At 40.4% G+C, this 24902-nt stretch overlaps 1 protein-coding gene across 1 annotated transcript in view; it reads right to left on the bottom strand.

Moving 5' to 3' along the window:
• Cipc (Clock interacting protein circadian) overlaps nt 1-22501 on the bottom strand; it is a 51382-nt gene extending 28881 nt beyond the window's left edge. Inside the window, exons 1-2 of the mRNA XM_083125851.1 lie at nt 22345-22501; nt 2115-2239 (exon numbers count right to left, since the gene is read on the bottom strand). Of these exons, the coding sequence (XP_082981977.1) occupies nt 2115-2229 (115 nt within the window). The 5' untranslated portion in view covers nt 2230-2239; nt 22345-22501. The remainder of the gene's footprint in view (nt 1-2114; nt 2240-22344) is intronic.
• Nucleotides 22502-24902: the final 2401 nt, after the last annotated feature.

Genomic DNA, 24902 nt, shown 5'->3' with positions numbered 1-24902 from the left:
GACAAGAACAAAGAAAGGAAAGTGGAAATGCGAAACGTATAATAGGGGTGGCGGTATTATTGCTAAAGCTATAAAAAAGTGACACAAATAGAAACAGAATCATCCTGGGATTTCGTCGTGTTGCTTCATTGATGATAACGGCCTGACACGTGCGGCTTCGAAGCTTCATTCGCACTCATTAAAAAAAAAATCTCTCTCAGTGTTGCCACATAATGGCCTCTTCTGTTACTAACTCTCCGGTATCCCTATTTTTTTCTTTCTTTCTCCTCCTCTTCTTTTATCGACGAGTAGCGTTCGCACGTGGTGCCACGTGGAAACACCGTCCTACTTCCCCCACAGGTGACGTCACTCGTTGCGTCACGCATTCGGTGTGACGTGGCTACGCACGATCTTGCGAATCTCGCTGGAACAGCTGGTTCTCCCGCCAGTGCGTACGGGAGCGTGAGAGTGTCACGTGGTGAGAGCTGAGCTGTGCTACGGCAGTTACACATTCCCCTCCCCGTCTCGGCTTTCAAACTTAATTACGTCGTAAGTGCAACACTGGAAGAAGGAATTGTTGACGGGGCGGAAGGGGGGGGGCTTTGTTTTTCCTAGAATCTCGCTCCATTTCGACCACTGCATAAGTCCCCAGGGGTGGCTTAAGGGCCTGGCGACTTCCCGGGGCGCCGCACTCGGGGAGGGGGTTCCAAACTCACTACAGTGACGCCAAAACCTTAATTCTGATTACATATTAGTTTAAAAATAGTTGGATACTTCTCGACAATAATGTATTGAAGTTACAGCGTAATAAATTAAGTATATTACAAAATCATGTAGCAATTTAAACCAAGAGATTTTATTTGGATGTCATTATGTATATGTAGGTATTAAATAAACACATACATACAAAAAATGTGTTCTTTAACAGTAAACACTTAAAGCAGTGGCGGCGATTGGGTTTCAAAACTGGGGGTTGCACAGTTTATTTCCCCTTGATAGATAAGCATAGTGTGGGGGCAAAAGTGGTGGAGCAACACGGCCCTCCTACACTTATTTTTTTTTAAATAATGCCATTACGTTTCGTCATGAAAACCGTGTGTGTATACATAACGCAGCCATGTTTTTTTATTGGAGCTGGAGGGGGGGGGCAAAAGTCCATCTCGCCAGGGTGAAAAAATTATCTTTAGCCACTCCCCTAAGGTCCGCTGTAGCGAGATTTCACACCGAAGCGATACATGTTGCTTGAGGGTGCCAATAGAACAGAGGCTTGTCATTTCGCTACAGTGTGAAATGTTGCTGTTGATTGGTTCGTCCCCAAGCGACATCTAAAGCATGTCGCTTCAGTTTGAAAACTGCCTTAGAAAAAATATTTTTCATAATCCGGCTAGATCGAAATTCTACCGTGTAAAGTGAAGAAGTCTTATGGCATTTTGATGTCATAGCATATTCCGTGGTGTATTTCACAGATAGAATCGGTACTAGTTCGCTTAGGATCTCGCGTAGCGTAACCAATCAGAAGCGAGCTCTACGTCACATGTGCACATGTAATGGTGGCCGAAATGAGATGTAAACAATGTCTCACTTCACATTTTCAAAAGGCGATAACTATTCAACAGAGGGGAAAAACGTTTCCTACAAAACGTTGTTAGGTACAAATCAATAGCGCTGCTTTACAGCGCATACAGTACACGCGTGAAAGAAAAAAACAACAACGTTAGTTTCAATTGTAAACACTGGGCACTGGTTCATGGACATAAATGTCTCAATATAGTATAAGTGAGGTTGATGGTTGGCTAAGTTTTCGGATCGATAGCCAATTTTGTGTATTATATATATAGTTTGAGTTTTCTTAGAATATTAATGGGATAAAGTGTTTCTAAATGTTATTAGAACCAATGTTTCCACAAGGTAATAGTTGTTTACTACCTGGTAACATAAACCGGTATATAAAAATTTGCATACCCCCAATAAAACGTCCTTTGAAAATACGCCACTGAGCACCCCCCCCCCCCCTTTCCCAAACCTGTTGCACATATGAACCTAACACATCATTTTGTTTTACACCATGAGAAGAGAAGACATTAATCGGCTTATTTTGATCCATGCTAGATGAAATCAAGATTAAATTTACTTACGCATTCTGTCGGTTCGAGGAGTGTCTTCGTCCGTCGATGAGTTGTCTTCCTCTTCCGCCGATAGATGTCTCCGCTTCCGACTGGGAACTCCCGCAATGTATACTGTTGGCGCCATAATAGATTTCCTGCGGAAAAGGAAACGTAAAAAATGAATTATTTGTGTTACTTACTTTCTTTTTGTACATTACGCAATGTGTAATTAGTTGTGAGAAGTTTTTATCCAACTTCGCACACTACTCATGTTACTTCTATGTGAATTCCTGTATTTCATGTTCTTTTTCCGCTGCACCGAAATTAACTAAGATTCTTCTTCGAGCAATTCCATATTGAAAATTACATAAACCAAATTTACTTTACTGAGATTTCTTCAGCCATACAAGACGAACATCTATCTACCCTGATAATTTGTAGATGAATCATGTAGTTGTTTATAAGAACTGCAAAGCATAGGCGGATCTGGAATTTTGTTCCCTGGGAGGGGTACACAATATGCTGTAAGCATAAAAGCATAACTTTGGAAAATAATGTCCCGATTTTTCTATATATTAATATCCGAACGATTGTGCGATTTTTCCAGCCTGTCCCTGCATAAAGCGGCTCTGGGGATAACCCAGCCTCAAATAAATGGACATCCGGGGACAACCTGGGGGGGGGGTAAAGGCGGCCGGAGCGTGGTGCTGATCACATCACTAATTCACATTTCAATCTTTCTCTCTTTCCTGTCTTCCAGCCAAGAAGTTCCGGGGATCCAGTGTGGTCCAGAGGAGCAAAGTCTCCCTTCACGAAAAGGGGATTATTCCCGAGGTCTCTACGCAAAGCCGAAAGGAGGAAGTGCAGCGGGTCGTTGGCCTTGAAGTGACCTGGCGTCAGTTCAGCGTCCCCCTTGTAGGAAATCGCTCGCAAACACAAGGTCTTTGGGAAATTTTACGTAGCAGTGTTACGACGCGAGGGAAAAATGTATCGCGGTCGAGGGATTTTCATCTTTGTTTACATAACTAAGAATGGGATAAAAGGGAAATTTAACGTAAAGAAATTGAAAAACTGGATGACCCGTTCTTTCAACTTCGCATCTTACGTTTTGCTAATCGCTACGGTGAAGCTGTGAAGTTCTGAATAAGGAAGAAAACGTCAGTAGCCTTCGTTACGCGGCATTCGCTTGGAGTGGCTGGGGAACATCATCACGAAATATCGGTCGGCACAGGCACCATCGTGATCGTGGTTCGAACACGCGACTTTTTAGATTTAAAACACGGACAAACATAGAAAATTCGTTTGGACTAAAAGATCAACATATTATGCACTTAAGTTGACAAACATTAACTTAAATTGACAAGAATATGCACTTACTCCACAATACATGAACTTAAATTGATAATACAAGAACTTGAAACAAAATTGTCAAAAGTAGGCACATAAGAATTTTCACTTGACATTCGATTTCATGCACAATTCCTGTAATACACTATAAAATATGTTTTGAGTGTCACCTTGGTAACTGGGTGCATTGAGTTGTCTGATTATGATCTCGCCATGGAAGATTCCAGGTTCGAATCCTAGGCTGGGCATGAGTGTCACTTAGGTAATCAATTCCATCTAATCTTTTACCCTCATCGTCGCGATAACCCCAAAAGAACCAGAAAAAGCGACGTAAAAATGAAAATACAAATTATTTTGAAGAGTCGTGTGAGATATCCGGCAAAACTTGATCGTTGCTTATAATCTTGAAGATAAAACAGAAACCGTCATTATGCACGCTTCACCAGATTTAGATGTCTCCATTTGCTTCGCGCTGGAGGGATATTTTTTTTAGCCGATTTAGGTAATTTAAGGGGTGGCAACACTGATTCGCAGTTCGCGTGCGTCGGCGCGTGAGAAAAGAGGGAAGCGGGCGATCGTTTTTTGTTCACGAAAAAGTCTCAAGGCCGTTTTCAAACGAGGTCAAACTCTGCGGGAAAATAAGGCCGTGTCTGAACGTGCAAGAACACCTGTTCTCCGCGAATTGTGAAAAGGTCACAGATACGGTGACGTAGACCGTGACGTAGGACGATTGAAAGCCAGTAAAGGTGAGAAGCGACGCTCACGCAACGGGAGGGCGTTTCGGTAATTTCAAAACTGCTCATTAACTAAATATATTGACATTTTTTTGTTCTTTCGGGGTCGTCAACCTTTCGGGTACACCTTATCGCTCAGGATTGCAACATTCGAATGGGTGTGGCCTGTGAGTGCTTCGTTAGCAATGTGAAGAATGGATAAGGGGAATCCACAGATTCGAGACTCGAACCTGGAACAACCGTAAGAGTTTGGTTGGGTTTAAAAGTGCGGTTTTGGTTGGGTTTAAAAATTCGAACCCGGGACCCCTGGGGTCGTAGCGCGCTGTGCTAACCACTCCGCCACAGAGGTCGGTTAAGCAATGGAATGTAGCCTTCGTGAATAACAATAGTATTTAGAAACTCGTAAATCGTATATTGAAGTTTTGTTTTTAGTCCACTTTATGCATATATAGTCTAACCGGGACTGGATCTACAGTTTACAGTTTAAAAAGTGGACATAAACATGAACAAAGTTGGATCCGAACCAATATGCGCCTCCACAGGGTACCGAACCAGGGATCCCTCGATTGCAAGGCAATGACGTTATCACTAAGCCATGGGAGGTGATACCTCTAATTTTATATCAATCTTTCTCCTTTCTCTCTCTCTATCTTTCCAATTTTCTCTTAAAAAGGAACACAACAAATTTGTGCATTGGGCTCATACAGTAAATTATAATACGGATGTTAGCGTTTGTAACGTGTTCATTACACTGAAAAGGCACGTAACTCTTTGTAGATAATTTGTCATTAGCAATAGTGGGAAACTGTTTTAAATCACTATGAACAAAGACAACAAGAGAACTACAATAGCCTTAGTTTACAAATTGTAAACGTGTTAGCACATGCATGGCAAAGGAGAAAGACGAAATTTATTTATTTATTGAGAAAATTCCAGATACTGCACGGGTGGCCATTTTACACTGAAATTGTCAACAATGAAAAAGCAAAATAATAATAATTAAAAGTAACAAACTAACACAAAAATGAATAGCAAATTAACAAACAATAAGTAAAAGATCTATTATTTACAAAAGTTTATTCTAATAGAACTGAAAGTAAACTCGGAGGAAAATAGGTACTTGAGAGATCATTGAATTGTGTGGCAAGTCTTTTTTGAATTTGTAGGCTAGCTTTTCTTATGTAAAATAAGCTTGTGGTTGCGTGTTATGCGCAAGTGGAATTTCTCAAGGATTGTGTTGTAGGGAATTTGTCTCCGCTTCCCATTATTCGCATGATTTATTGTGCAAATACAAGAAAGTGTAGCTTTCCTGACGTGAAATATCACCCTGTTGCATAACTGCATTCTGTTAACAATAGAGTACAGTATCAGAGCGGATATGAGTAATTAAATATGCTGTTTACATCTCGCAGGCCGAGTGCTATAATAGCTGCGAGAGGAACGCCTGCAGAGACAGGCCTGGTCAACCCGCCGTATTCGTGGAAGAGCGCTCTCGTACGCACAGCGAGGCAGGAGGCTTCGTCGGTCGCTTTCATGCAATGTGGCACTGTAATCGTGGCGGAACAAACAGGTGGTTCTGTGAGAATGTGGAGCCTTTATTTTTCTCTCGACGCAAGCCGTTCCTGTTGCGCTGCAGGTTATTGGTCTTGAGGTGTGGCGTGCAGTCGGGACGCTCACAACGCACGGAGCGCTCTCTGTGTATCTATATTTTTAGTATTTTCTTATTTTTCTCTGGCCTCTGTGTTCACTTCTTAACATAGTGACATTCAAAGTATATTGCATTTCCCAACAATAATATAGCCTATTGCACACCTCCGTGGCGGAGTGGTTAGTACTGCGTGCTTCTACAGCAGGGGTCCTGGGTTCGAATCTGGGGGTTATCTGAGTGTCCCTTCATCAATTTCATCATGTCATCAATCATCCTCATTGTCGCGATTATTCAAAGTAGCAGAAAAGCGACGCTAAATAAAAAATCAAGTAATAACCTTTGTTCTTAATATGTTATTAGTAAGAACATTATTAATATTGTTATGTTAAAGCCCATTTATATGCACAGATAGGGTAATCTGGACTGGACCTATATATTTTAAATTGGAATCTGAACCACTATGTGCCTCCACCGGATATCGAACTCGAACCAGGGACCCCTGATTACCACTCTTGCTATTATATAAAGAGTATCTCAATTCTAGATAAGATATTTTTCTATGTAAGAAGAAAGTTTTTACTTTCACTAAGAAGGAATTAAAGACTTGAAGGGGAAAACTATTCATAAACAGTCGAATAATGCCGGGCGAGCTGAGTGAACCAATGACAGCTGAACTACATAATTATCGTCATTACAAATTCCTCGTTGATTGGTGAGAAACAAAATTAGCGGCACAACTACAGAGGGACGAACTGCATGTGGCACTGCTTCTTATCTGCAGCCGTATCAGCTTGGTGCGTTAGCGAGATCGGCAGCTCCCTTCCCGGTCGACTAGGAAGTTCTCGCTGGAGCAGACAAGCGGCCACGTGGAGTGCCCTCCCCTCCCCTCCGCGCCCCAAGGTACACGTGTAGCGAAGTGAAACCACGAGGATGGCCTCGCAAAATATTTGCTCGGCTCGACCTCGCCGTTTTCACAGGATTGCCAGGGGGGCGCAAGTTTCACCAGGCGCCGTGATGAAGCCGATCCATAAATCAGTCTCGACTATATAGAGAGGAGTGACGTAGAGGTTTTTATTGGATTCGATTCTCTTCTGTCAGGGCCACATAGTGGATTGTCACGTTCGTGATGGAGATCCAATCCTCTCTCAGCACTTGAGGGATTGGCGTAGCAGCATCGTATGGACTAACGGGTCACGAATAGTGTTTCGATATATCGCGATATTGGAAAAATATCGACCAGGCTATATCAACTAGACGATATATCGTCATGATATCGTGTCGGCGATATATCGTCATGATATCGTGTCGGCGATATATCGTCGATATTTTGGCTATATATATCGTGTCGGCGATATATCGTCATGATATTTTGGAGATATATATCGTTTCGGCGATATATCGTCATGATATTTTCGCGATATAGGCTATATCGTGTAGGCGATATATCGTCACGATATTTTGGCGATATATATCGTGTCGGCGATATATCGTCATGATATTTTGGCGATATATATCGTGTCGGCGATATATCGTCGCTCTTTTGGCGATATATATCGTGACTACGATATATCACGATATTTTAGCGATTGTATATCGTGTCGGTGATATATCATCACGATATTTTGGCGATATATATCGTGTCGGCGATATATCGTCACGATATTTTGGCGATATATATCGTGTCGGCGATATATCGTCATGATATTTTGGCGATATATATCGTGTCGGCGATATATCGTCGCTCTTTTAGCGATATATATCGTGACTACGATATATCACGATATTTTAGCGATTGTATATCGTGTCGGTGATATATCATCACGATATTTTGGCGATATATATCGTGGAGACGAAATATCACGACACGGAAAAAATAACGTATCGCCTTGAGACGATATTTTCTTGACGATATATCGCGATGTCAAATTTTCGATATCGTCCTCGCAAGCCAGCGGCAAGGAATGTTGCCAAATTATATACAAATATTGATCAGTGCGTTAAGGATGCTTGTATTCAACTTGGAATAACATCTTCAAAAATCACGATTTCAATTTTTAGGCTGAAATCGATTTACAAACAACCAACTATGGGCATCAAGAAAAGGGGGGAGGGTCGACTTTTCGCCTTGGAAATCGGCATCGTTCGTTCAAGTTACAAAAAAAGAAGAAAGTTTGTTATTTTTATTTTGAATAACAGAAATTAGGTTCAGTTAGCATTTGAACAGAATTACCAAAGTAAAAACTGAGTTACATCGAAAGAATAAGTGTAAAATACGGGAGCCAGATTATATTTCTACACCCTATCCTTTAATTCAAAGAATAAGTAGTAGTTATGCAGTTTTCAAAATTCCTCAAATTAGAAACTTATACGAGAATTCACACAACATAAACTTTATTACTAAAATGTTCCCTAATTTTTGTGTATGTAAATGTTACCAAAATAGAAGAACTATGCTTTTTCACAGTGGAAATGTACAAAAATATACCCACCATTCCTCTCTTTCCACGGTGTTCCAATCTTGTCCTCTTCTCCTAAAACTCTCTCTCCACTATCTGCTCTTTCCACCGACATCTTGGTCTTCCCCTTGACCTTATTCCCACTCCTTGTGCATTATAAGCTCTTACTAGTAGTCTTTCTGCATCCATCCTGTTCATGTACTGTATCCAAACCATCCCGCCTGTGCCTTATCTATTCTTTCCTGAAGCTTCACCACCCCCACTGTCTGTCGGATCTTCTCAGTTGTGCTGGATATTCATTCACGTGGTGCTCTAATAGAAAATATGCCTCACGTAAGCATATTTTTGGCACTCTAATCGGCTTTAGCCAGTCCGACCCGCTGTCGACGAACTAGTGTTATTTTGTTCTCGTTAGTTGGCAACACTGCCGTCTGCTAAAGTCGCTGGATTGCCAATAATTGTGACAGGACTTTTTCCCTCGTTTTTTCCGCGCTCGTCATGTCGACGCTCTCGACTGCTACACAGCCTCCGGAAACGCGAACAAAGACCGTTGTAAATTCTATTCCCTCCTTGATAAACAACTAAATGAAAAAACGAAAGCAGAAAAAGGGATAACACGCGCTTCAGTCTTCGCCACGAACAATGGGGACCAGGAAAGCAACAAGGGAGAATGGCGCAAAATGGCATTTCCTATCTAACAAGTTCACTTCAAGGTAACGAAAGCTATAAAACATCTGTCTTTTCCACTTCTTCCCTTCTGGGCGATAACTCAGGGCAGACATGAGCTTGCCCTATATGTGTCGGAAGTTTTAAGTGAAACAGTTGCTTAGCTGTGCACGTTCCATCAAATTTGCATTGTTACACGTGTTGTGCGTATCAAATTACCTTTTGGTATTTTATGCATGCATTTTAATAGAAATTGTTCTTGTTATTTTTCTTAATCAAGTCAGATTCTTACCTCAGACCACCCAGAAATTATCTTCCTTAAGGTTGAAGCACACGGAGACGAGGGGGCAGAGTTCCACCCTAAAACCCTTTATACAAATTGTAAGATTAAGAAATGCAGATATAGCCTAACGGCTCTTTAGTGACGAGCAGGGAATGGCGTTATATGTAAATAGATATTTAGGTATGAAGCTGAAATCAGTTATACAGAATTTGTTTTATCTTTGTGCATCATGGCATGTAGACTCGAAAAATTATGTTTTTATTTTCCATATTTGTACATATTGGCTCATATTTTACATATTTTTACATATTATTTCCATATTTCAGACAATTTTTCAACATATACTCCATATTCGCGTAATAACTACATGTCCCCGTGTGGCCGAAAGAGTTGAATGAATTTCTTGCGAATAACTGACAAATTTGCTACACTACCGTTACTTCTTGAGATATTGAACGCATTTTTAGTTAATACAAATCCACCTTAAGAGTTAACAGAATCAAATTCGCGTTTGAAGAAAATAACGGAACACTTAACAATAAAATTTTGTTATTCATTGTCTTGGAAACAGAAAATGAAAACACATTTTGTGTTGTTTTACAATTAATGTCAATGTAAGCGTATTTTACGTAGCTCGTATAGTGTCTTATATTATTAAAAAGAAATTTTTAGTTTTAAGTCCATATTTTGGTGTAAATAACTAAATATTTAGTACATTTTTACTACATATAAATCCGTTGCCTGGATGGTGAGATATTTATATTGCTTTCTTAACAATCGTATGAATTTCTTTTAAAACCCACAGCACAAAGTTGGAAGGGTAGCTGAGATTATTCCTGTCAGCTCTATTATATACAGGTGTGGCTAAAGGGCAGGGCGACTCGGGCGCCACCATCCTTGGGGTGCCAAAGAAGAGTGTCCCTTTTGAGTAGCGCCAAAACCTTATTTCTGATTATATGACCGTTTTAAAAAGAGTTAGATTGAAGTTACTGCTACATAACATAATAAGTATATTGTAAAATCATCCAGCAATTTGAGTTGAGAGATTACTGTTATTTTGATGTCATTATGTAGGTATGAAATAAATATCTATAATAAACGTGTTCTTTAACAACAACACTTATAATATTTAAAAAAAATACCCGTAATATATAATGAAGGAAAATAAAATGAATGAAGAGAAACAATCACAGGGGAATAATCACATACGTAGATGAACAACACAACTGGCTGTGAATCCAGACGCCAGAGACTCGTTAGTCTGCAAATTGCAGGCCAGGGTGTTTTACTTGGAAGAAAAGCTGATTGGGTATTTACAGGAAAGTCATCTCTTACATCCCTCAAGAAATATGCATATTTGTTTAGTCAAAATTTGAAAAAAAAATTATTATCCATATTTCAGCATGTATGTGCTACACAATATTAAGCAAAATTTATCTTCCTTCATATGGTGTAGCGTAGGAACAAGGGGGTACAGTTCCCCTGCAAATCCCTTAATCTGAATTGTAAGATTGACAAGTGCAGATATAACTGCTCTTGTGTGAGGCACTTTCTTAGAATCGCAAGGTTTACTTTTCAAATCGACAGCAGGAAGTTGGAAGGATAGTTGAATATTACTCCTATCGACTCTTTTATACAGAGTGCTTCAACTGTAGCACTTTTTTAATTAGTTATTATTCTTCTGCGATCTTGGTGACGTGTAAAATGTAAATGCGTTCAAATGATGCTAAAAAATGTAGGAGTTCTCTGTAGATGGTGGCAGTTGACGCTAGTTTGGCCTCGCGTTCCTTTGTTAACGTGACCATTGTTGTCACAGCACATGTATTTAGACTTGGTGAAGTCAATATTTTGTTATTTAGTCAAACGATAGACTTATTTTAAAAGTGGGACATCCCACTGAAACACCCTGTATACTAAGTCCGTGTGTCAAAATCGATATATAGGACTCGGTGAGTATGTTGTCAAACATTGAAAGAAGATTTAATGTATTGAAATTTTTATTCATTATTTTACATGAAACACAATATTTAACAAAATTAAATACGTGCAATACTATCGCTTCTTCATTAATTTTGATTTGATTTTTTATTTATCGTCACTTTTCTGCCACTATTGATTAATCGCGATGAGGCTCAGTGATGACATTGATGAAGGGACACTCAGAAAGAAATTTTAACTTAATAATTCAGGCATTTTCTGAGATGTGTGTGCAGGATAGTCGAATACCGTTGTTTTTCTATCTTTTCATATCATTTTCCTAATAATAAACGAAATGTTAGGCACAGACAGAAAATAAGTTCGTTTTGACAGGAAGTAAAATATCTTAGAAGGATATGAAAGTTGACCATGTACAATAAATAGAAATCATTATTTTTACCGAGAAATACTTATCTAACCCGTATGAAAATACCATAAACAAGAACAACAAAAGAACAAGGATGGCAATAGTGTGCTATTGTAGGGAGAAGTGGCAATTTCCATTTGCTGTCTTCCTGGAAATGAATTTTCTGCACGTAGACAAAGAAATCTCCACCTGACTCTTTTGTCTGCTCAGTGTCTGCCCCCCCCCCCCCCCCCCCCCTCGTCCTGCCCCAGTCTGCTCTTCATTTCGCGCCACTCAACCTCATCTTAACCCCACACTTAATTTCCGCTGACGGCCAGACGGTGGTCTGTCTGTCTGTTCCGAGAAAACGCGATTGCTTGCAGTGCTAGGAAACGCCTCGTCTATCTCCTTTTTTTGTTACTCGATTTGCCACTGCCAGCTGTTACGATTCGCAAGCTCTCCCACAGATTCATGCACAGTACAGATGGTGCACTTTCGGTTTTGAAATCACGCCGCGTGGCGCTGTAATGATGACGTATTCACGGCAAACAATGGAAAGCATTATTTCCTTATGCTGTTCGTGGCGCTGCAAGGTGCGGTATGGCGCTTCTACAAAGGTATAGGGCTGAAAAAGAAACTTACCAATATGGTACGGTTCTGGGTTGCACAAAAAGTTACATTATTCTTATCAAATTTAGTCGGATTGATGGGAATAAATGCAGAACAGTGGCGTTTCTCAGGAGGTGCTTGAGAAATCATAGGTTAAGTGATCACTTACTGACTGAGATGGTACGGGAACTTCACACACACATAGACAAAGAAAATTCACGGCATTAAAAGGCCTAGGGTCCCAGAATAAATCCTAAATACGCCTCTGATGCAGTACTACATGGTCAGACTCCATTCAAAAAGCGAATCCTAAGCGCTCACTTTTAAGGTCCAGTAATTTCGTGTGTACTAATTTCGCACTACATAGAGTAAGTGATATAGCTTAGGTGACAAGTCTTTCTGCTTCTATGGCGATAAAACGAACAAAAATGCCACCACAAAAAGAAACATGTGCCTTCTCCAATGTGCCTGTTCGGCGAGAAGTATAAGGTAGCTGCCATACGGATTATACGGATTTGAAGCGGACGCCAGCCGCTATTTCTACATCTTCTTTAAAAGAGATACTAATGCATACGTATGCTTCATACTTTCTTTGTATACCTGGTGTTTAGACAAGGTTTACAACTAGCATATAAATAAATAAATATAAGTTCAAGCAGTGGTTCATATACGAGTGTTCACAATAATGTCAAAAATTGACCAATTGAAGTGTGATTTGCTGCCACATCCTCCTTATTTGCCTGACCTGGCATCCTCAGACTTTTATCTCTTACCACAGCTTAAAAATTCCTCATCAGATGAAGACGCGAAAGCGGCAGTGGAGGACTATTTTGCAAGCTTTGAGGAATCTGCGTTTCTTGATGGGGGGGTCATGGCTCTGAATAATCGCTGTATGAAGTGCATTGCTGTCTAGGGAGACTATGTAGTAAAATGAAACCAATTCTAACAGGAAACTGTGTTTTTCCCTTTTCTATTCTTAGAACTTTTCAAACTACCCTCGTACACATCGAACTCCATACCTACTTTTCCGTGCGATAACGCGCACTCAGAAACAAAGCCACGCTTGCATTTCAACAATCTGGCAACAGTGGTGCTTGATTTCCGGTTTTTCCCATGCATAGCGAGAAACGACACGCTGCACTTGTCTTGACTGTACAATGCACACGCAATCTTTGTGTTTTCAGAGTGTGGCGAACATCACATGGGAACACGACGAACCGAGATAAAGTAACATACTGCATGTAAAGTGGGATCCATGAGTATTACCGGGCAAATTGTCCATCACCATGTTCGTGCACTTTACTTGACCCAATAAGAGCTTCAAGAATTAAAGGAAAACTCAAAACAAGCTGTTGACAACTTCTGCACCAGCATACATAAAAACCCATTGCTTAAAAACACATAGGATGTGAGAGATAAATTTATGAAAATAGTCATGGACAATTTGCCGAGCAATACTAGTGGATCCCACTGTACTTAGAAGCATACACGTGCCTAGGGTTCATGCTTTAGCGAAACCCAACACAAAAATCATCGGTAGTTTTCCACGGGTTCCTTGCAGGAAATTGCACAACAGGAAATTGCACATGTTCTTCTCTTTTATCTCGTAATATGTGCGGGGGCAAAGTTCGTTATCTGCTATCTTCAGTATATCTTGCTACGCTTGCTCTTTATATATCATTCATTACTTGTACATTTTCTTCACGTGTTTAGTGGCTATATTTTATCTCGAATGAATCAAATTTCAGCAACAGCTGTTCAGTACGATAAGCCACGTTTCTTCAAATACAAGAAAAGGGATAAGAATAGCTCTTGCTGAACCGCATTAAGTGATTTTCAAATTTCTCCATCTTGAAACTCCTTGACCAGACTGCCCCTTCGCCCAAAGCATCTATTCTCCATCCATCGCAAAAACGAAGTTGATGTAAACAAAAACCACGTGACTTCTGAAAAACAACGAGTTCCCTTTTCATTTGTGTTACTTCTGGCGTAATTTTGCCCACGAATATATTGGCCATGGCTTTACGGCTCCCAGAACTTCAATATAGCATTTACGATGCACACAGGCAAAAAAGCCTGCGCAGACTCGCGACTCCTGTGTACCGTAATCCCATGAACCATGTTTGCCGGAGCTGAACTGATCGAGGGGAAGGTGCGCAAACGATTTTAGCCGAAGGTTTTTTTTTGTTTGCGGTCGCTCTATATATTCCTACGCTCAAGATAACTCTGGCTGACCACTCCGCCATGGAGCACTTCGAAGCTCTAGAGGCTGTTCCAGGAATCTGTGGAGGAACGCCGCCAATATCGGTAGAGAAGGGGAGAAAGCGAGTGGGAGGAGCAAAAGCAGTACAGGCTCCTGGAAACGACTGGTAGCTGCAGCCATGTTTAACCCTTTCAAGTCACTACTTCCAGGGAGGAAGAAGCTCACCGCTCACGAGAAGATCCCCAAATGAGGGGCGAGGACGTGAGGAGAGACTGGGGAAGACCGGTCTGTTTGCAGATTTTTGGGGTAGCAGGAAGTCTTCCGCTGCGGTTATTGTCGTTGTGGAAGTGCTTGTGCGTAGGTGTTTAATTGCGCTTTTTGGGGGGATTTTGCGTGTTTTTCGTGGTGTTTTAAGAGTTATGGCAGGTGTACGGAGGAAAGGTGCTATTGTGCATAGTGAAGCGCGTGAGATTATCAGCAAAGTTATTGAATTCTGAGATCGTGAATCTCAAGAAAAGAAATCTGTCAATTACGCAGAGCAGCAAGCATGCGTCTGCAGCAACAGGTTTGTCGGAGCCGACAATCAAGAAGATTCGGGAAGAATCGCTTGAACGGAATGATCGGTCACCGATAAGAAAACTTGTTTCCCCCGGAAAGATTACAAAAACACCACTTTACCGTAATGTGACTCTCAATGATTTTGACATGAATGTCATCATGAATTCAATTCCTTTTGAATTATGAATTTGTTTATTTCTCAATGGTTGCTGTTTTTTTCTCATTTCAGTGTACAGAATATTTTTGTACTGCTTATCCTGTACATTATTTAGCCGTGTTGTGTCGGAAACGTTCGAATAAAAGAAATTATCAACAATGTCGATATGAATCAATCAGCCCAAAATTTTCATGCCAAACAAAGTAATGTTTACCATTGTTGACATTGCACATTGTAAGTGCAAATAAATGTTCCCTATTTTTCTTTGCCATTTTCTTCGAACGCCAGTGCTGTAACAGCCAATTCCGTCGTTAAATATATCTTAAACATTGTAGTTAGTACAATCGTCAGGTTCTTTATTTTAAAAAAAATCAAAAGAAAAAATCGGTGTACTCTGTCAAGAAATCAACACCAAATTGACGATGATCATACCTTGACCGCTGTGAATACCCCCTGACCGTGCGCGGACAGTGATTTGAGCGTAGATGTGAATCAAGCCTTACAGCTTACAGTGAGACCAAAGCGTTTGTTTCTGACCCAGGGTGCACTCCCCCAACGTTAATAGTGGAGTCGCCTGCCCCTACGTCACTTGACTTCCGGCAGAGATCTTCTCCTGAGCGGTGAGCTGTACTGTTGACAACAGTTTCAGATCTTTCCTAGGAACTATACTGACCGCATTTCCAGGTGACGGCTAGGAAACAACGAATCAGCGATCAGTTGAATTCTCTTCGACTGACACTGTCACTACGGCGTGTCCGTCCCGTTCTACCCCGTTGGTATCGTGTGCCGTCGAAGTCGTGCGAATCTACATGTCCCCTTGCAGTACAGTTGTCACTTTTCCAGCCAGGAGTCAGCCCCCGAACGTCACTCACCGCACTCTTTGGTGCAGGCGCACAGTGCAGAAGCAGAAAGCAGACGCCAACCACACATTACAATGATTTCTACCCTACTACTCATAATGGCAAAGTTCGTGTTTTCCTTATTTTCAGCATCGCCCCCCCCCTAAATTTCTCTCCGCACCCCCTCAGCACCCCTACTGATTAATCCTGGGGCCGCCGCTGCAAACGTACTGTACAACGGGGAAGATACCGAGAGAGAGAGAGAGTTGATCAGCGACCTTACTGGATAAATGTTGTACATACACAACGCATGGAAACCTACACAAAACACCCAAACACTGAACAAACAAGGTAATAAAATCAACTGACAAAAACATACCTACGTTTGGCAACACTGTAACGGGAGCGCGATGTTACCCCTACAGCTCTAACTTCGCAACGCGATTGGTGGTCAGATAGAGGTATGTAGGTCAGCCGCCAATTCAGCGTGTGATCAGTGTAGGACCTCTGGTGAAGGCACATGGCAGTTCGGATCCCGGTTAGCCTATCTGCACATAAAGTGGACGTTCAGAAAACTGAGTTGGTTCGTCATATTGAAACACGATCGTTTATTCCTCAAATGCAATAACAGATTAGTAATTGCCAGTGGCGTTTCGCCACTTTCGCCTCCGCACTATGCTAACTCTCATCTACAAAGGGAAATATACTGTCTTTGGCCCCCCAACCCCGTTTTTGGAACCTAATCGCCGCCACTAGTCATTGCTAGTATCCAGGTACCGTGAAAGCTTCATATCGAAACTTCTGAACGTACGGCACTATCGTGCACACATGATTGATGACTTGCCCTCCCTCAACCATCTCCTAAAACATCTTCCATATAAGGTTTTTATTGGTAAACTGTAACACAAGTGATATTGTAACACTGGTATGAATATCGTTAATGACCTCTAAAAATGAAGTAAACATAGAGTTTTGAAAATGTCACAAATGAACAAAAGATGGAAGAGTCTATGTATTTATCTAGGATCGATGCAGTGCCTCCGTAATGGCGTATTTTCCAAAGGTGAACCGTGGGCAACAATTAGGAACATTATTACGAATAATTTGACAGCATCAATTCCATCGTATTGTACAACATACGAGGGAGAGTCAATTGAAAACGTTGAGGTATCAACTGTTATTTACCTCAAGGCTGCAACACTGGTCAAAACGCCTTTTGTCATTTTAAAGATGGCGCCTCCTATCCACACTTGCACCAGTGAAGAGGAGTGGTTTTTTGCCCGCTGTCAGCCTAAAACTTACAGAAATTTCTCGGCAAATGAAAATTCAATATCTCTGTGCATGCATACCACACCAGCAGGTTTAGTAATGGAGGAGAAAGTTCGACAATGGCCTCAGTTCGCAGGCCTTCGAAGTGGCTCATAGGTGACTCCACGTGGACCCCAAAGACTTATTCTTCTTAAGGTACAAAGGCACTAACTCAAATTTGAAAATATGTAGATCAGCAATAAGTCTGTGCTAAAATGCAGCTAACTTGTGCAACCCTACATACAGAAATCTACTAGGTAAGAAACAGAAACAAATGAAGGTTTTAATTTGATTCTCCCTTGTAGTAACGACGATGCCGTTTGACTTTTGCATTAGTAAATAATTTATTCCATAATTTTTATAGCAGTAGCTTTTATATAGCAAGCATACTGTAATCCGTAATAAAATATACAGGAACCTTCTTACTCTAAAGCAGTGTGAGAATGAAAGGGAGAGGGTGCCAGGGACCCCCCTCCACTAAAAAATATTCACGGGGGAAAAAATAATTATTTTTTCCCTGACGGTGCGAAATCCTGGGAGGGAAGGGGGGATTTCCCCCCACCAACAATCCTGGCCTCTAAAATCCACCCCACCAAAAATTTCCAGGGGGGAGAGAGTTTTTGTTAAGACAACAAAAGGTAACAAATTAGTTTTGATTTCAATTATACTTTACTAAAGATAATATCGAAAACATACACAAAGTAGCGTGGTTGTGAGTGTTGAATGCTTTCTCTCTCTATCTGTCTGAAAAGACTACACCAATAACAATATACGCACAATAAAAGTAAAACAAGAATGCAAGACAGAAATAACTATGAAATCTAATTGGTTTTAATAATAGAAAGCAAAAACTAAAGAAAACTTATACATAATAAAAATCATTTAAACTATTTCGTAATTTATTAGTGTGCTGATTATAAATATCTGATAAATGTAACAGTAAGAAATTATACTTCCATTATATGCATTCACAGGGTGTCTACTCGCCGAGAATTCTGCTTGAATTTTTCTCCGTAGACGTGGAAAATTGCAACTTTTATTAATCCAAATCCCATTCAATTTATAATGTTTATAAATGTATTGAGGCAAGTTTTCACAGTATACCTTTTATTTTTTATCGAGGAAGGAATAGAAGCTGCGAGGAAAATAAATTTTCTCAATCCGTTTTGTTAGTGTCCTTTGTAGGCCAGTCTATCTGAATAGACGGAAGATTATTGCAAAATAAAATATCTTGAAGTTGATTAGGTAAATTTGATTTTAAAATATTTACACAATTAATTTTTCGTAGATTATTATATTCCGTAGCATTTGTGACTTGTGTTTGTAGATGTATTTCGAGTCTGAGTATGTGAAATGGCAAATGCAAACTCTGCACCTTAAATCAATTTTTTAAAGTTATATGCAGTTTAATTGAATTGAATTTTTGGATACTTTGGAATCGCACAGATCCTTTATATTGTTAATATTTGTGTGTGTGTGAGGAGTTTGGTTGTTTGTGAGAGGCGGTAACACTTAAGGTTGAAATAGAGAAAACATCTGCTTGTATCCTTGAATTTTTGGAAAGTTCGCCTTGAAAACCAGGAATTATACTTGAATTTTATCATGGTCTTAGAGTGGCCACTCTGATTTAATAATAAAAATTATTATTTTAAATTTATTTTTACGTTCAAACATTATAAAGATGTAGCTATATTATAAAAATGTGTGTGTGTGGGGGTGGAGTTGTAGATTAAGATCTTCCTCCCCCCAACATCCTCATTGATTTCGCACCCTGCTGACGGGGATGTTGCTATCCCCCTCAAAGAAAATTAAATTGAAAGCAACTGAAAAAAGATCATTCGTGTCCATTAATGGTCCAGTCAATGATTTCCCTGCCGTAAAGTATATATCCAAAATCCTTGCAGTTGGGAGGGGACAGGGGAGCACTTTCCTTTTTTCCTCTGCCATTTAAAGTATAAAATGTTAAGATAAGAGTAAATATTTGGAGAGGGGGAGTACTTTGGACACCCTTCGGTACTTGCTCAATCCCCCTTTCCCCCCAATGGGTCGTAAGGTTAATCCGCTTCATGACCGAACTCTAATTTGGATGCCATGTTTCATGATGCTTAGGAAATTTCGTACATGCGGAATTTGCTCTGTAAGCCTTCTGGATTTGAACGAAGCTGAATTTCAAATTAAGCCCGTACTTACCAACGCCATTTGTGGTATTTTTACTCGTTCTCTTTAACCTACACCATCGCCTTGTTTTCACGATAAAATTCTGCGCTGCAGTTGCACTGCGAAAGAGGCGCGAAACCGCGTGGAATACTCGCGTAAGCAATTAGCGAGAACACGAAACAAAGCACATCACCCGTAATATGACACCGAAAAGAATTAGCACCAACTGTAATAGACACGAGAAAGAATTAAGCGCGAATATAAAATTGACTGCCGCCTCGGAATGCGAATGAAAAAACTGCAATATGGACGAGAAGGATTAAGCACGAAAATAAAACTTTCGGGATATAAATGAAAGGTAAAAAAAAACGTGAAAATTAGTCTGACTACCAGAATATGGCCAGGGCATGAGTGTTCTTTGTGAGTGTCCGTTCATCAATTAAGTAACGTAATTTAAATTTTTCTTAAACATGTAAGGGGTGTCACTTTCTGAACCAAGTCAACCTCAATTCCACGAACTACACCTCGTCAAGTGCAGTTTTGCAGGCTAACGAGGCTCTGACGCCTGGACTTAAGTCAGTATAATCCTCTACAGGACTGTATTTTGTCCTTGCATTTGCTGCAGGGCAGCTTTACAGCTTCAGCTTGTAACCTAGTAAGGGAGGTTTGTCCTGAGACAGGTGTTTCGCCCCATAACGTGACGGTGCAAACAGTCGAAATGCTGACGCACACAAAATTTGCTATTAATATACGGCATCCTAATCTTTTTCATGCACGGTGACAAGAAAGTTAAATAGAAAACTGCCCGAAAATTACTGGATACTAGGGATGTGCCGAAGCCGATTACAGATGTATGAAAATCGGCCGAAATTGACACATCGGCATCGGTATCGGAATCGGCAAAAATCCGATATTTAAACCGGTACAGATTATACTAGAGTTTTTACCTTCTAATAAGTTTCATATTCTAGTTTTGTAAGATTTATTGAAAATTTGGTTAGATTCGTCATTATTGTAGAGTTTTTGTAATAAAATTATTGCAAACTCTCATTCAGAGGATCAACCTAACTATAAATCGGAAATAAAGCAGTACATTGCTGAACCAGGATCTGCTGTTGTATTGGAAATTCAAAAATGAATATTCAAACCTGAAACAAGTCCTGAGAAAATACTTGGGCATACCTGCTGCATCAGTATTCAGTGATTGAGTGTTCAGTGTTGCTGAACAGATTTGCGATAAGAGAAGAAGTAGGTTACTTCCTGAAGTTCTTCCAAAACTCGTGTTTCTGAAGTTGAATCTGGCAGAACAGGAATTCATTTTGCATTTCAAAGAACTGCTTGTGTACTAATGTTTAATCTCTTGAGAATCCATGTTCTTCTTAAAGGTTCACATAACATTTTGTACATGCAAATGTACATTCGCATCTCTTGAGAATATATATGTATATACATATGATATGCAATAGAAATGTACATAGCAAATTTATTTTTGTCATGCTGAAAATAATATCCCATTTCTGTTTAATAATCTTATGTATCGGAATCGGTTAAATATCGGCATCGGTATCGGTTCCAAAAATTATCGGTGAGTACATCGGCATCGGTAAATTTTTAGCTTCGTCACATCCCTACAAGATGCTCATAAATAAGGGCTAGTATTTTGATGCAAATGCATCTTTAGTTGGTAAGGCAGAAACATTGCATAAGTATAGATAGAAATGTGTTTTACACGTAAGTGAATTAATTGGTATGCCTTTGTTAGGGCATTTTTTTGAATTTTTTGACCCTTTTTGAAGAAAGGTCAATTTTTAAACTTTTTAAACCGTTTAAGTCATTTTCCGGCCTTTTAAAAGTCATTTTATGCATTTTTCTACATTTTGGTGAAATGCAAATGTACCCCTTTGAAGGAGAGAGGTTCCCGACTCTCGTCTCATTGCCTTCAGCGCAGTTCTGAACGACTGTGTTTGAAGAAACACGGAAATTCTGTGCAGTATTGTTGACACAAGCTGTTGTGTAACAATTCAGCTCAAACAGTGTGATTTCCCCCTCTATCAGTAAATATATTGTCGCCAGACGGATTATTGTCAAAAAATAAGGGGTACAAAGTTTTGTGCTCTCTATCTGACATTTTGTCAGGGAAGCAATTTGCGGAATGAAAGTGACCTAACAGCAAGTGATATTGTTCATTTCAAGTACGTTCCTCTTGTGTCGGTGGAAGTCGAGAGAAGTTTTTCCCTGTAGAAGGCTCTCTTGTCCGAAAACCGACAATCATTCACTTTTGAAAATTTTCATATGATTTTCGTTATGTACTGCAACTCGGTACTTAAAGTGTAAAAGATGGCAGAAAGTTAACTTTCTTACTTGTACTACCATACGCAATGAACATGTGATAGATACTGTAACGTTGATTTGTAATTTGAATTTCTCTTGGTAGTTTATAAATTTGTTTTACAAATCTTTCAGAATTTTCAAGTCATTTTTCTAAGTTTATAGGGCATTTTCTTGCATGTATTAGGTCATAAATGCATTTTTTAAATGTCATTTTTTGGCAATTTTAAGGTCATCAAAATCATAGCCCTACTAATAAATATTGTTCGGCCATTATATTTTAATGGAGGAAAATATTTAAAGTGACTCGTAAAATGTTGCAAAAATAATTTGTTTTAAAATTAGTTAGTATTCTCACAGGTCCATCATCAAAATAACGACGACTAATTAAAAATAGGTCACGTAAAATAATATTCAAACCCGATCAATACATTAAGATTGTGTCAGGAAGACAGACACATTTTAAATTTATAGTTTTTCATTATTGTTATTGCAAAATTTCCTATTATTTTCCTCACTTCTTCAGACAACAACGTAACTCAGAGCAATTCAGTAACATTCACAAACACGATTGGCAAAAATGGAAAAAAAAAAATTAATTAGAATCGCATGCGAAATAAAGTAAATAATTCAATTGTACTTACAGATGGTCATGTGCAGTTCTTCGGTATGAAAGCCTTTTTGTTGCAACACCTTCAACTTGCGGCTCTGAATGAACAAAACAGAACACAAAAGACGCCGCAGAAGTTACAAAGAAACAAACAATATCGCAGCACAGAGCTCCACACTTTCGCCACCTGCAGCGGCTGTACAGATACTGAATTGGAAAAGCGAACACGGGCTCAGCTCCACAGGCCTGACCGGCTTCTTTGTTGCGCAGTGTTGCCAAATAGAAGAACTGAAAAGGAGCTACATTTGCAGATGATACGGCCTGTTACCTCAGGCATTCTTGCATCGAACACCACGCAAAGTGCTTAAAGTTTTATTATACGAGAAGACAAACAAGCAGCAATGTCTGCTGACAAGATCATCGCAAGGATGATGACATTGAATCTCGTCATACAAATGCACCTTTTCATTCGCTTGTTTGTGCGTTGTGGCTACTTCAGTGGGCGTGTGCTGAGTTCTCGACTCACGGTTCCGGGTTCGAGTCATCAGCTTGACATGAGTATTATTTTGTGCTTTTCTCCGTCAGTTTTTCTACAATCATCATTCATCCTCATTGTCGCAATTACCATGCGGTAGTAAAATTAGCAATAAGCCATGGTCGCAGGTTCGACTCCTGGGTAAGCCAGGGATGATTGTTTCATTTGGCATTTCATAATTCATTCTTATTCTTGCTACTTGTGGTGTAACGGATGATGCTTCCAAAAGACATCGAAATGGCAACCTCTCTTCCACATACCACAGCGTGGGCAGCATTTTGCAGCCTAGCGAGGCTCTGGCGTCTGAACTCACGGCCAGTATTGTCACGGTATGTAGTGACAGGTGAAACGCAGTTCGATATAAATTTTTTTGTTTATTGATTCATTTTATGCACAAACATGAAAGTGTGAGGTTTGATCTTATTTTGTGGATAAACTTGTATCCGAGCCACACGTCGGGAGTTGGGAGAAGGGTTTTTCTTGAGTGACAGCGGAACTGTCTTTTCGGCTTAGGACATGACATATTTGCACCAACGCGAAGATAAGGAAAGATTATTTTCGTCGCTACCAGACTTGAGTCGCAGCGGGCGGGCTAACCCATGTTCACGGATGACCAGAGATCCCAGCTGGAGCTCAAGCTTGCAAGGATCGACGACGCGCACTTGACCGCGTTTCAAGACAATGGAGAGAGGTCATTTCCATCCCTCTGAAAGAGAAGCCAAGCCACTAGAGCGTCCTTTTCAACGGAATAATTCGAATCTCTTATATATAGGCAGTACTATGATTCCAGAGACAGGTTTTTACCCGGATTTCATAGAGAGAGCATCTCCGCGCTACACTCTCGCGTGATCATTGTTTTGTGTCCGTGGACTTTGTTTCCTTACGTACCGTGAGCGAATTGCAGATAGAGTTACCAGTGTGCGCCTCATTTTGGTGAAGATTACGCGGTGATTTGTTTTTGCCAAGCGTGGACTACATAATCATGGGAGGCTAGAGAAGATAGAGAAGGGAGCCGTCGCTCCCCCTGACGCCTGCAACGACGCCGAAGCCAGTCAGCCAACGCCAAGGACGACACCAAAGCCAAACACTGCCCAAAGCCCGTTACCAGGGAGAGAGAGAGAGAAGGACGTTTTCCAGCTCGACGTTCCAACTGAAGCCCGCTACCAGAGAGAGATGATTGCAGATCGACATCCAATTGATGCCCGACACTAGAGATATCCCGACCGGCGCGTACATCCGACGCTAGTGACAAGAGGAAAGCCCGAAGTACTAAGGAGGTGCAAGTACAACAGATCGTCGCAATTATTCTTCGTCGCGATCGACCTCGGAGGACAATTTCGCCACAAAGGAACCGTGTGCAAGTCCCGCGTCCAGGAGAGATGAATGACCACGCCATGTAGCAGAGTCTGGTACAGTATACTTCAGAGGGTCTCATGTACATGTAAACGTGCGTCGTTAGAATCAACACCGTACTGTTAACGCCGAAGTCTCACTTATTCGCAAAGTTACTCAGGAAAAACCTAAACCTAATTCCCGCGTCTGATAATTTTGGTATTGTTATAAAAAAGGGTAATTTCATGTTCAGATGTTCTAATTTAATTGTCTGCATTCAGCGTTAGAAGCTCCATTTCATTTCTTTAATATTTAGTGTAATTTGTCAAAGTGTGCTCCATTTCTTGTGTAACCGACCGCCCCGTCGCGCCATTTAATTTGTCGATAGTTGACCGGTGAGTCCCTTTTAATTGTGGAAAGCGTAGTTGTTTTTATTGCAAGGTCGTGTGCGTGAAATAGTATTATTTGTTGCATAGTGGTTTTTAAGGTAATTTTTGCTCGCGCCGACGATTGATTAGTGTATTCCGGCAGCTGGAGCCAATTAAGTTTTTGCATCACTATGTAATTGAGTAGTTGTTCTCATGGGACGAGAGAGGCTTGTGTGTAATGCCCCCGTCCGGGAAACTTGTATGATGTCGAGCTTGCGACTCGATGCATATGTTCATTCGAACGAAAGATTTAACCACGCCGACCCATTGTCTTAGTTAACCGCTTTCCGAGGGCTG

This window comes from Lepisma saccharinum, chromosome 7 (assembly GCF_977018435.1).
Source record: "Lepisma saccharinum chromosome 7, izLepSacc3.1, whole genome shotgun sequence".
NCBI classification, from domain to species: domain Eukaryota; kingdom Metazoa; phylum Arthropoda; class Insecta; order Zygentoma; family Lepismatidae; genus Lepisma; species Lepisma saccharinum.
This window is presented reverse-complemented; position numbering and strand designations above follow the sequence as displayed.